Source organism: Chiloscyllium plagiosum, unplaced genomic scaffold, assembly GCF_037043375.1.
Source record: "Chiloscyllium plagiosum isolate Xiang-an unplaced genomic scaffold, Cpla_swu_hap1 HiC_scaffold_27, whole genome shotgun sequence".
Lineage (NCBI taxonomy): Eukaryota > Metazoa > Chordata > Chondrichthyes > Orectolobiformes > Hemiscylliidae > Chiloscyllium > Chiloscyllium plagiosum.
In genome coordinates this window covers 67,742,553-67,755,519 of record NW_028270165.1, presented here as the reverse complement: position 1 = coordinate 67,755,519, position 12,967 = coordinate 67,742,553, and the positions used below count along the sequence as shown (strand labels likewise).

General features: G+C 43.5%; 1 protein-coding gene across 1 annotated transcript in view; it reads right to left on the bottom strand.

The window, feature by feature from the left end:
* Positions 1-12,967, bottom strand: part of LOC122547843 (immunoglobulin mu heavy chain-like) — a 29,817-nt gene that overhangs the window by 3,846 nt on the left and 13,004 nt on the right. The window contains exons 6-9 of the mRNA XM_087974811.1: positions 11,373-11,675; positions 10,964-11,281; positions 7,173-7,475; positions 6,764-7,081 (exon numbers count right to left, since the gene is read on the bottom strand). Coding sequence (XP_087830937.1) covers positions 6,764-7,081; positions 7,173-7,475; positions 10,964-11,281; positions 11,373-11,675 — 1,242 coding nt within the window. The remainder of the gene's footprint in view (positions 1-6,763; positions 7,082-7,172; positions 7,476-10,963; positions 11,282-11,372; positions 11,676-12,967) is intronic.

The following is a 12,967-nucleotide window of genomic DNA, read 5'->3' as shown; positions in this document are numbered from 1 at the left end:
TGGCTATGACATGTACATTGTTCATGTTGAACTTGAGTAGTCCTAATAAAGTTTTCAGCAGTGAGGATAAATGATTTCCATGTTGGAATTACGCCCAACACCCTACCTTCGAAGTTCTTCAGTGTGGCACTGATGGTGGAATTGGAGGAGGGATGGAACACTGTACAGACGACAACTGAGCCTTTCCTCCACTCCTCTGCACTCACAGTCAGGTAATGCCTGACACGAAATGTCTGTGCCTGTTCTAGAGCAGTCAGTCCAGCGCTGGTGTTGGAGGAGATCAGAGTGCCGTCTTTCTTCCAGGAGACGTACACGAGGTCTGGGTAGAACTCAGTGATCACACACTCAAATGTGACTGTGTTTTTATTCTTGCTCTCTTGCGGTGGTACAAGCAGCAGTCTGACCTTGGGACCTTTAGCCCCCAGAAATGTATCTATTTCCTTGTTAACCATATTCAGTGACAATGACTTCTCCAATCTTTGGGGCAGAGAATTTCACAGGTCTACCTCCCTCTGAAGAAAGTTCTTCTGATCTCTGTCCAAAATGGCCTTCCCTGTATCCTGAGACCATGACCCTTTGGTCTCCTTCAGAACAGTTCATCCCAGACTGGAAACATTAATTCTGTTTCTCTCTCTGCGGTTGCTTCCTGAACTACAGAGTTGCTCCAGAATTCTCTGTGTTTATTCCTCCAATCTGTCCAGCTTGTCTGCATTGTACATGTTGCAATGAGATCATTCTTAAATGAGAGTAAATCAACATTAAAAATTCCCAGGACAGTTGAAACATTATCTTGCATTTCTTTGATTTTACATCTTGATCAAGAAAATATTATGCAGGCAAAAAGAACACGGCAGAAATCATTGTAATCTGTTCCCTGTAAGTATGGTCAGTGCATTCACAGTGGGGACTACAGTTAGAACATAGAACATAGAAGAATACAGCGCAGTACAGACCCTTCGGCCCTCGATGTTGCGCCGATCCAAGCCCACCTAACCTACATTAGCCCACTATCCTCCATATGCCTATCCAATGCCCGCTTAAATGCCCATAATGAGGGAGAGTCCACCACTGCTACTGGCAGGGCATTCCATGAACTCACGAATCGCTGAGTAAAGAACCTACCCCTAACATCTGTCCTATACCTACCCCCCTTAATTTAAAGCTGTGCCCCCTTGTAATAGCTGACTCCATACGAGGAAAAAGATTCTCACTGTCGACCCTATCTAAACCCCTAATCATCTTGTACACCTCTATCAAGTCACCCCTAAACCTTCTTTTCTCCAATGAAAACAACCCCAAGTGCCTCAGCCTTTCCTCATACGATCTTTCTACCATACCAGGCAACATTCTGGTAAACCTCCTCTGCACCCGTTCCAGTGCCTCCACATCCTTCCTATAGTATGGCGACCAAAACTGCACACAATACTCCAGATGCGGCCGCACCAGAGTCTTATACAACTGCAACATGACCTCAGTACTCCGGAACTCAATTCCTCTACCAATAAAAGCCAGTACGCCATATGCCTTCTTCACCGCACTATTTACCTGGGTGGCAATTTTCAAAGATCTGTGCACATGGACACCAAGATCCCTCTGCTCATCCACACTACCAAGTATCTGTCCATTAGCCCAGTACCCCATCTTTTTATTACTCTTACCAAAGTGAATCACCTCACACTTAGCTACATTGAACTCCATTTGCCACCTTTCTGCCCAGTTCTGCAGCTTATCTATATCCTGCTGTAACCTGCCACATCCTTCCTCACTGTCTACAACTCCTCCGACTTTCGTATCATTCGCAAACTTGCTCACCCAACCTTCTAACCCCTCCTCCAGGTCATTTATAAAAATGACAAACAGCAATGGTCCCAAAACAGATCCTTGCGGAACACCACTAGTGACTGCACTCCAAGATGAACCTTTGCCATCAACTACTACCCTCTGTCTTCTTCCAGCCAGCCAACTCCTAATCCAAACCTCCAACTCACCCTCAATGCCATACCTCCGTATTTTTTGCAGTAGTCTACCATGGGGAACCTTATCAAACGCCTTACTAAAATCCATATACACCACATCTACCACTTTCCCCTCGTCCACCTCCTTAGTCACCTTCTCAAAGAATTCAATAAGGTTTGTGAGGCACGACCTGCCCTTCACAAAACCATGCTGACTATCCTTGATCACATTATTCCTATTCAGATGTTCATAAATCCTATCCCTTACAATTCTCTCTAAGATTTTGCCCACAACAGAAGTGAGACTCACCGGCCTATAGTTACTAGGGTTATCCCTACTCCCCTTTTTGAACAAGGGAACCACATTTGCTAGCCTCCAGTCTTCTGGCACTATTCCTGTAGACAACGAGGACATAAAAATCAAGGCCAATGGCTCTGCAATCTCCTCCCTTGCTTCCCAGAGAATCCTAGGATAAATGCCATCAGGCCCAGGGGACTTATCTATTTTCACCCTTTCCAGAATTTCCAACACCTCTTCTCTACATACCTCAAAGCCATCCATTCTACTTAATTGTGACTCAGTATTCACATTGACAACAATGTCCTGTTCCTGATTGAATACTGACGAAAAGTATTCAATGTCTCCCCAATCTCTTCTGCCTCCACACGCAACTTCCCACTGAGCTGTGGTGATGAGTGACTTTTTGATGTGACGATGTTAATCAAAGGCATCTGTGATTTATGAAGTGCAGTAAGAGAGACAGATATAAACTCATTAGATAAAGGAACAATTGAATCAAGACTTGTTTGAAGGGCTTGTGCCCAAAACGTCGATGCTCCTCAGATGGTGCCTGACCTGCTGTGCTTTTCTAGCGCCACACTCTTGACTCTGATCTCCAGCATCTACAGTCCTCACTTTCTCCTTGTTTATTCACAGGCTTCTTGTGATTCTGTGCATCATGTTGTGATGTGGAACATACTGAATCAATGTCTCTTTTCTAGTCGCACTGAGCTAGGATTGCCTCAATTTTACATGGTGTATCTTTGTTCATGTGTCTCTGTTGTCTCCCATCCTCCTATCTCGGTAATCTTTAGCAGGCCTACAACTCTCTCTTCATCTATGTCAGTGATACAGATCGTGAATAGCTGCAGCCACCTGGTTTTTCTCTTATCCCTGCTCTTTGCTTTCTGTCCATTAACCGCGCCTCCATCCATGCTGGTATATGAGAGTGCTTTTTTATTGTTTCATGGGATTGGAACATCATTTGCAGCGTTTGCTTCCCATCCTTAACTGTTCTGGAAGATGTGGTGGTAAGTCATGTTCATCAAAAGCTGCAGTACATCTGGGGTAGGTCGAGCTCCAGTCTAGCTGTTATGAAATGAGTTCCTGAATTGTGACTGTGCAACATTTATGAAGTTTCAATGTAGTTGCAGGTCAGACGTGTGTGGCTGGGAGGGGAATTGACAGGGCACTGTTCTATCGCTCTGCTTTTTTTGGCCTTCCAACTGGTAGACATTTCTGGGATGGAGGCTTGTTGAGATGTTGCAGTGTACTTTGGACACAGAACACACTGCTGTCACTGCGTCGTGACCTAACATTTTTCTTCTGTATGTTTGAAGTGAAACAGATTGATACACTTCACTGTATTCAAGGCACTATTTAAATCCAAACTCCTGTTGATTTTGGACACAGAAATTAATAATCTTGGCATTTTCAGTCCTGACAATCTGTGAAACAGAGGAAGCAAGAAAAGCTCATGCCTTGCTATGGTTGGGAATCATTTCTCCACAACCCATACATTCCCCTCTACTTCACACCAAACACTGGATGAGCAGAAGAGTGATTTTATTCAATTCTTCCAAAGTTTTATCCTTAACATCCGTTTCCCAAAGGATCATCATCAGATATCACAAAACTCACTGGATGTCCTGTGCCTGTTTCATGCACACATTCACAGTGCAGGTCATAAATGTGCTGTCTGCTTTATTCCACAATCCTGGTTTTCCCCTTGTCACATCCGATTAATACTTGGGTCTGGGCCAAAACCATCAGTGAACACTGGGATCCACTGGGTTTCTTCAGTTGATGTTCAGCACACAGTATCAGCCTGACAGGAATAAGTACTTTTTGAATTTACAAGGTTCTTGCTTTTCCCCCTGGCCTTTTATTAAAACAAATGGTGAACACTTATTGGTTCAGAAGATATTTACAAGAATGTTGCCAGGGTTGGAGGGTTTGAGCTATAGGGAGCGGCTGAATGAGCTGGGGCTGTTTTCAGTGGAGCATCAAAGGCTTATGGGGGTTGATAAAATCATGAGGGGTATGGATAGAGTCAATAGTCAAGTCTTTTCCCTAGGGTGGGGGAGTACAGAACTAGAGGGAAAAAATTCAAAAGGGATCTGAGTGGTAACTTTTTCATGGAGAGGGTGGTGCCTGTATGGAATGAGCTTCCAGAGGAATTGATGGAGACTGGTACAATTACAACATTTAAAAAGCAACTGGATGGTCATATGTGCAAGAAGGCTGCTCACAATTACCAAGGACAATTCGGATTAAGCTACAAAGGCTGGCTTTGACAAGCAATGGTCACATCCTGTCATAGAATAAAAACTAATTTCCTTTCAACTTACTGATGGATTGAGATTGATTGTGTTGAGGCCTGTCATAGGATATCGTTGAAAGTTTTTAAAACATATTTTGATGGGCATTCAATGATTTTAGACTGAGTTTTGTTTTGCACTGTGTTGAATTCAAACATTCTAATGTTTATGAGTTGCTCATCCCTGCTTTCCACTATGGCCACGTCTGAACATTTCACAGCCCCCCATTACAGGCTACCTCCAATGATAAAGCCTCAATGAGTGAAATTGAGAAATGCTGATATTATTGGGTAATTGTAACTAATTAAATATATCATTCCTAAAAATTATTTAAAAAAAGGATTCCACCAGCATCTTTCTTGTGGACAGGGAGTGCCCTGTCATTGACTAATATTGTCCCAGGAGACGGACAAACGATATTATTTTCATTTCTACTACACAGGAATCTCACCCTACACTTGCTGAATTTGCATTTCTGTGTTCTGCTTCATTAACCTTTCTCAGCACCATATCATTGAAAGGGTTGAACCTACTGGTTCAATTGAAGATATCTGGCTGTTGTATCCCTGTCCATCCCTTTCACCCATTTCCAATTCTGTAGTCTTTCTGAGTCAGAGGATGCATTGTAAGTCTTGGCTACTAGAATCAGACCAGAGAGGGAATAGTCAAGCTGTGAGGCTGAAACCAATCCAAACTGGCCTGGTCAAGTTTACAAACCAAAATGACTATATAGATAAGGATTGGATTGGTTGGGAGAATTTCAGATAGGTCTGTATCTCTTCCGTATTTGCATACTTTAATTAAGACAGTCACCACAGACTGATTTGCAACCCAAACAATTTGCAATAAAATTCAACGGACCATTTGATTCATGATCAATCACTTTATTTCACAGATTTGTTGGTGGCATTTATATTGGTGTTGTGCACCATCAGGGAGTGTCAGGTTTAAATTAGTCTGAAACAGGAACCTTGGCATACACCCAGAACAAGAGCAAGGAGGGCAAGAGCAAGCAGCATTTCCACCTGGAACTGGAAGATTTGCATTTCCATCTGGAACAGGAAGAGTTGCAGATTTAAGATTTGTACATTTTCACCTCCCAATCCCTGTGCTGGGAATGTGGGAGCTCCACCCAGCCCCTGAATACTGCAACACCCTGTTTATTTAGGAAATTCAAGGCACACCACCATGTAAACCATGACAAGCTTTTGCACCTTGACCAGAATAGTCAGATTAGAGGAGCTGCCCTGCACTTTACGTGGGTCAGGGGTCAATTCTGAACTAAAATGGGGAACCAATATTTCACTGAGAAATCAACCTGTGGAGCTGGTTCTCTCGGGAGGCTGTGGAAGCAGATCAGGGCAGTTCAATGAAATGCAATATTCACAAATCAATATTTGGAAGGCATTAGAAAAGAAACAGGTAGGAGCTGAGTTGAACTTTAGACACTCCCCATATGGCACTACAGTTTTAGGCCGTGCCCCATTTCCTTTCCTGCAGTCACAAAGGGTCTTGGTTGGCAAGAGTTCAAGTAAACTTGCCAGTCCCTTTCACTGATGTTAACTTTTTATTTCCAGCCTTTATATAAAGCCAGATTATCAAAGTACTTTGGAGGGAGTTGATCTCAGTTCTGTGGCTAATTAGCTAACATTTCAGCTTTATCTTCTTGGTGGGACTCTCTCATCTAGATCAGAAAGTTGTGTGTGTCCAAAGCCCACTCTCTGTCATCAAGTGTATAATCAATGCAACACATCAGTGTCAACACTGAGGCAGTGCTGTTGGATGTGGCAATGCCCTGACTGTCCTGTCAAGTGAAACAAGAAGATCCCACAGCCACTAACTTGAAGATGACAACTGGGAAATCCCATTCATGCCCTGGATAATACTACAGCAGTAAAACTCCCTTTCCTGTTCACCTGAACATTGTGTTGTGCAATTAATTGACAGGAATCATGCACCACAATAGTCATTAAACTTCAAAAAATTCCTTGCTGGCTGCATTGTAAAGTGCTTTGGAATCGGAAATTGTGAAAGGAGTTACACAAAGAGCAATTGTGTTTTTCTTTCTTCAGTTGCCCTGATCTTAAGATTAGTTTCCCATTCACATAACTACAATAATGTACATCATTACTGTTAGCATTAAACATGACTGGCCCAATTGCAGGTTATAGTAATGTGCCAATGTTGGAGTCAGGTCCAGCACCTACCTTGGACATTCTTCACCTCCTTCCTGCTGTTAAAGTTGGAGGGTGGATGACTCACTGCACAGGTGAAGACTGAGCCTTTCCTCCACTCCTCTGTGCTCACACTCAGGTAGTGCCTGACACTGAATGTCCCTGTCTGCTCCAGAGCAGTGGGGCCAGCACGGGTGTTGGAGGAGGTCAGGCTGCCATCCTTCTCCCAGGAGACCTGTATGCTGTCCGGGTAAAATCCAGTGATCACACACTCGAGTGTAACTCTGCTCTGACTGTTGATCTCTTGGGCTGAAGGAGGCAGCAGTCTGACTTTGGGACTTTTTGGCTGAACTGGAACCAACGAACAAAACAAAGATGGTGTTAAACATTTTCCTTTGAGGTTAGCAATGTCAGTTATATAATTTTTCATTCACTTGCCTACCTTTTATGCTCCTTGTTCGTTTTGACACGGGAGAAGAGGAGGAACCACTTTGAGCAGAGCACACAACCTCCATCCCATTCTCCCACTCCTCTGCTGTAGTTCGGAGTTGGCTGATGACCATGTATTTGGTGCCTTCCTCTTTCTGTTGCTGCGTTGTAACCCCTTCACTTCTCTGCTTCCCATTCACATTCCAGGTGATCCGGATCTGGCTGGGATCAGAACAGACTGCCGTACACAACACAGTAGCAGTCCGGTTGATCCAAACCTCTTCCTTAGAAGGATTGCGAATAAAAACTGATATTTCTAGGAATGGGAAAGGAAAAGTTCAGAAGAATTGAAATTGTTTTGTGTCGGGAGTGACATGCCAGGACAGCAAATGTGGTAGGAGGCTGACAGGACAGGAGGTGTCAGGAGGATTCAGAATGTTAATAGAGATTTTGCTGTTGATGAGAAATGGTGACAGATCAGCACAGAGGAGAATTTTGTCTTCAGTATTTTATAATGTGCAAAATCATCAGCTGATACTGGATGAAATCACACACCAGTTAATCTCACATTGAATTGAACATTAGATAATCTCAAGATTATTTAAACAATCACATAGTCCTTGGCTTGCACTCTGACTGCGAAAACATAATCAGAGCATCAAGGTCCTGCTACATCCTCTTTGAATGCATTTGCTGTGATTATGACCAATAGATTCACAATGAGGACTGCGATTGAGTTGTGGGTTTAGACAACATGTAACTGTCACAATGTTAATAAAATGGAAACTCTGTGAAATGCAGTGAGATAAATGCAGATGCTTCACAAAAGATACGACTGAAAAATGGCTTATTCACTGAAAGCACCTTCAGCCCAGTCCCTGATTTGTGACATTGAGCAGATTGAAGCAATGAGGACCTCTCACCTCTTTTAGAAACAGCCTTGGAATGTCTCAATTTTAAAATGCTTATCCTTGTGTTTATGCCTTTCCTTAGTCTCCCATCTCCTTTTTTCTGTCACACTTATCAGCTGCACATGTGTCAGTGAACTCTACATTCCTGCAAATCTGACCCTTTCTACATCTCCCATGCCTTTCACTCCAGCACTGATACTTGTTCCTTCAGGCACCGAGGCCCTGACTTCTAGAAATCCATCCCTGAATCATGATTACATGTCCAACTCTCAGTCCTGTAAGGTGCTCCTTAAGAACTATTCCTTCTCCCTGATATCTGCTCCTTTGGCTAAGTGTCAGTTTCTGATTGATAACTCTCTAGTGCAACACTTTAGGACCTTTTCCTGAATGGCAGCTTATTGTAGGTAACTCTCTGTGAAGGAAGATGATTAGTTTGCAACAAACAGAACAGCCCATAAATTCAGAGGGAGTGTCAAAAATCCCCCTTGTGCTAGTGTTTGGGGGTCATTTGGGCAAAGCATGTACATCCTGCCCCACACTGGCATGTCTGAGTTGTGGGAGTAGGAAGTGGATGGTTTACCAAACGCTTCACACATTTTCCCCATTGCTAATAAATTTCCAAACGCTCGTTGTCATTTCAGATATCCCACACTCAGCATGTGTTCTGAACACTTTTTAGGCACATTGCACCCAAAAATCACAACTCCCTTATATATTATGATGTTAATTGTTGACTGTAATGTAAAACATAACTGTTATTGCATCAAGATGAAGTCCTCAATGAGCTTTGAGAATCAACTCCCCGGCTGCATTTTCAGATGATATTCAACACACGGTGTCCAACAAGAGCATGATTTTTATTCCCTTGAGATGGGTTTGGTTTCTCTCCCCTCCTCACTTTTTACATATGATACTGAACAGTTCCCAGACAAAAATATTGAAAAATTTGAGAGATTGATTACATTGAAGTTAATCACATTCTGTTGTCAGTAAGTTGTAATCATTGGTTTAATGTACACAATCCTTAGGCAGTGTGTATAAACATTGGGTGTGGTCAGCAATTTGACAGCTTGGATTTAATATTCACATTGGTAATGAGAAATATTCTGATATTTGTAAACTGCTTAATCCTGCCTTCATAAGTGACCAAATGTCACCATCTAACTATCCCTAATGATCAGTGATCTCTCAGCACATAAGCTCTCAGAGTAGTGGAGAACACGCCTTGTTGTTGTAAAATCCTGATACTGTTCAGCAAACGAGGTTCAATTTCATTTGCCCCTCAAAACCCATAAACTTTCTGAGCTGGCTATTTTGTGTGGATTGAAGTGTAATGGACTGCGGTCAATAACTGGGTAATGGGTACATCGGCAAGATGGCAGCAGAGTGGACACTCCAGCTGGAGCTCCTCTGCTCCACCAGTTCCTTTTCTCTTTCCCTTCTCTTTGCTGCAGTTTTTGTTTCTTCCAAAACTTTTAACTTCTAAAATTACCCAGAGGAATGGAGAAGATGATTCCCAGACTGGAGGGAGTCATTGGTGAGACCTGGAGGTGAGTCTGAGACCAGGATGGCACAGGGGGAGAGTCTGAGACCAGGACGGCACAGGAAGCAAGTCCTTGTGTGAGTTCTGGACCAAGGTCATCATGCGAATGTGACTCCTGGACTGGAGGCTGTCATGGGAAGATGAGTCCTGGACTGGAGGCCATCCAAGGGAAGATGAGTCCTGGACTGGAGGCCGTCATGGGGAGATGAGTCTTGGACTGGAGGCCGTCATGGGGAGATGAGTCCTGGACTGGAGGCCATCCATGGGAAGATGAGTCCTGGACTGGAGGCCATCATGGGGAGATGAGTCCTGACCGGAGGCCAAGAGTACTGGACGCAGGTCCCAGGGGCAAGGCCCAGACTGGAGACCAGAGGGAGAAGGCAAGTCCCACGAGCAAGTCCTGGACTGCAGGTAACCACCGGGGAGGAGAGGTCCTTGCAGATTGGAAGCAAAGCCTCGAGTTCTGAAGCCCAGTGTAGTCTTGAGGCTCGGTACTGACACTGACTTGGAGAAAAGTAGCTTGGGTACTTTTTAAAAACTTTTTATTCTTATGCTGGACATTGAGTAATTCGAGTACTTTTCAGAACATAGAACAGAATATTACAGTAGAGTACAGGCCTTTTGGCCCTCAATGTTGCACTGGTCTATAAGACCCATCTGAAGCCGCTCTAACCTACACTATTCCATTCTCAAAACCTTTCTCTTCCTCTGGTAGACTTTATTTATTCATCTTTCAATTCTGTAACAAAGACTTAAGTATCTGTACCTAGGTCTCCTGTACCTAAGATGGCGGCATAAGCAGCTACATTGCAAATTTTTCACTGTACTCATTCGAGTGCACGTGTCAATAAAACCAACTCGAATTCTAATTCCAATTTGAATAGAAGATTTCGCATTTCAACAGTCAAACAGTTCTCAAAGTTTACTGGGCCGTATTGGGCCCAGTAGATTTCTCGTATTCTCTCTCAGCAACTCCACTGACAACCAACATCTTTACAATAGAACAACCTTCTTTTACCAGATCAATGTGATTCATTCACAACCAACCCATCAATGGATTCCAGACATTTGTTGGTCACATTTATATTGTCTTCAGAGAGAATGATGTCAAAGTTCTCTACACACAGGAACCTCGCCACACAGTGAGAACAAGAGCAACCACCATTCCCACCTGGAACAGGATGGGTTCTGTTCCTGTCTCAAACTGGAAGAGTAATTCCACCTTCATTGCCCTGCAGTAAAGAGTACGGAACTACACGCAGACACAATATTTTGTCTTTTTGAACTGGCAGGAGGAGAGTTTCTATGAGGATGAATTATGTCAATCTTGGCATCAGGCTGAGAACTTACCTTGGACATTCTTCACCTCCTTCCTGATGTTAAAGTTGGAGGGTGGATGACTCACTGCACAGGTGAAGACTGAGCCTTTCCTCCACTCTTCTGTTCTCACACTCAGGTAGTGCCTGACACTGAATGTCCCTGTCTGCTCCAGAGCAGTGGGGCCAGCACGGGTGTTGGAGGAGGTCAGGCTGCCATCCTTCTCCCAGGAGACCTGTATGCTGTCCGGGTAAAATCCAGTGATCACACACTCGAGTGTAACTCTGCTCTGACTCTTGATCTCTTGAGCCGAAGGAGGCAGCAGTTTGACTTTGGGACTTTTTGGCTGAACTGGAACCAATGAACAAAACAAAGATGGTGTTAAACATTTTCCTTTGAGGTTAGCAATGTCAGTTATATAATTTTTCATTCACTTGCCTACCTTTTATGCTCCTTGTTCGTTTTGACACGGGAGAAGAGGAGGAACCACTTTGAGCAGAGCACACAACCTCCATCCCATTCTCCCACTCCACTGCTGTGGTTCGGAGTTGGCTGATGACCATGTACTGGGCGCCTTCCTCTTTCTGTTGCTGCGTTGTAACCCCTTCACTTCTCTGCTTCCCATTCACATTCCAGGTGATCCAGACCTGGCTGGGATCAGAACAGACTGCTGTACACACCAGGGTGGCAGTCTTGTTGATCCAAAGCTCTTCCATGGAAGGATTTTGGAGAAATAGAGACACTTCTGGGAAAGGGAAAGGAAAATTTTCAGAAGAATTGGCATTTTCCGGTATCAGCAGGTGTCAGATGTTTAAGGAAGGCTTTGCTGTCATGAGAAACAAGAAATATAGGGACAGAAGTGGCCTGGAACTGGAATTGTTTTTAATCCAGAACATCTGGAGCAGATACCTGATCATTAGAAAATCCAAGGGTTATTTAAAACATGTTTTGTGGTTCTCAGTTTGTAAGTTTTGACCAAGAAAGTACAATCAGTGCATTAAGAAAGAGCCAGATCCATTTTGAATGTGTTTACCAAGTGATCAAGAATCCACTGCGAGGACTGTAATTGAGTTGTGGGCTGAGCAGTTTTCAGAGACAACAATATTAATAAATGTAATCTCTAATTTGTGAAATGGAGTGAGACAGAGATACAAACTGCTCAGCAAAACGAACAACTGAACAAATTTGTTTTCACTGGGTGTGACAGTGGATTGATTCCTGACGTCGAGTACACCAAATCAAAAAGAAGCTCATTTCTTTCAACCACACACTGTTGCTGGCACCTCTGTGTTGGCATTGTTGGCTCATATCTCACTTGGGTACAAATCTCAAAGCTGGCAATTCGGGGCAGACCAGAGGGAGTGCTGCACTGTCAGAGGTGTTGTCTTTGGACGAGAAATGAAAATGAGGTCCTGACTGCTGTGTCAAGTGGAAGGTACCGATGGCAGAGCATTATTCTGCAGAAAAGCAGGAAGGTTACTGCTGATATCCTGGCCAATTTTATCACTCACTCACTGGGTCATTCTGTACATGGCTGCCATGTTTTCTACATTATAAAAGTGACTTCACATTAAAATACTTAACTGGCTAGGAAGCACTTAATGATGTCATGTGGTTGTGAAAACGATATATTAATGCAAATCGTTCTTTACTTTTCCTCTCATTCAGGTCAGCACTGGAAGTTTCTGTTTTATGATTCTCATCCTAATGTTCCATTGCCTTGGCCTTTCCTCTATCTGTAATCTTCTTCAGCTCTACAATTATCTGGAAACTCTGTACAACTCGGGGTGTGAATCCTCTGTTTCCTTTGTCCAAATATTGGTGGCCAGATCCGAATCTGTGGAACTCACTGCCTAACCCTCAGTGACCTGTTCTCTCTCTTTCTCTCTCCCCCTTCAAGACACTGTTAAAAACCACCTTACTGGCCAAGCTCTTGGTCACATCCTCATTCCACCATTTTTTGGCTCAGTACCAATTCCTCTCTGGCTTTTTACCAGCTTGGGATGTTTAATCACATTTGAGGATATGTAAGTGCAA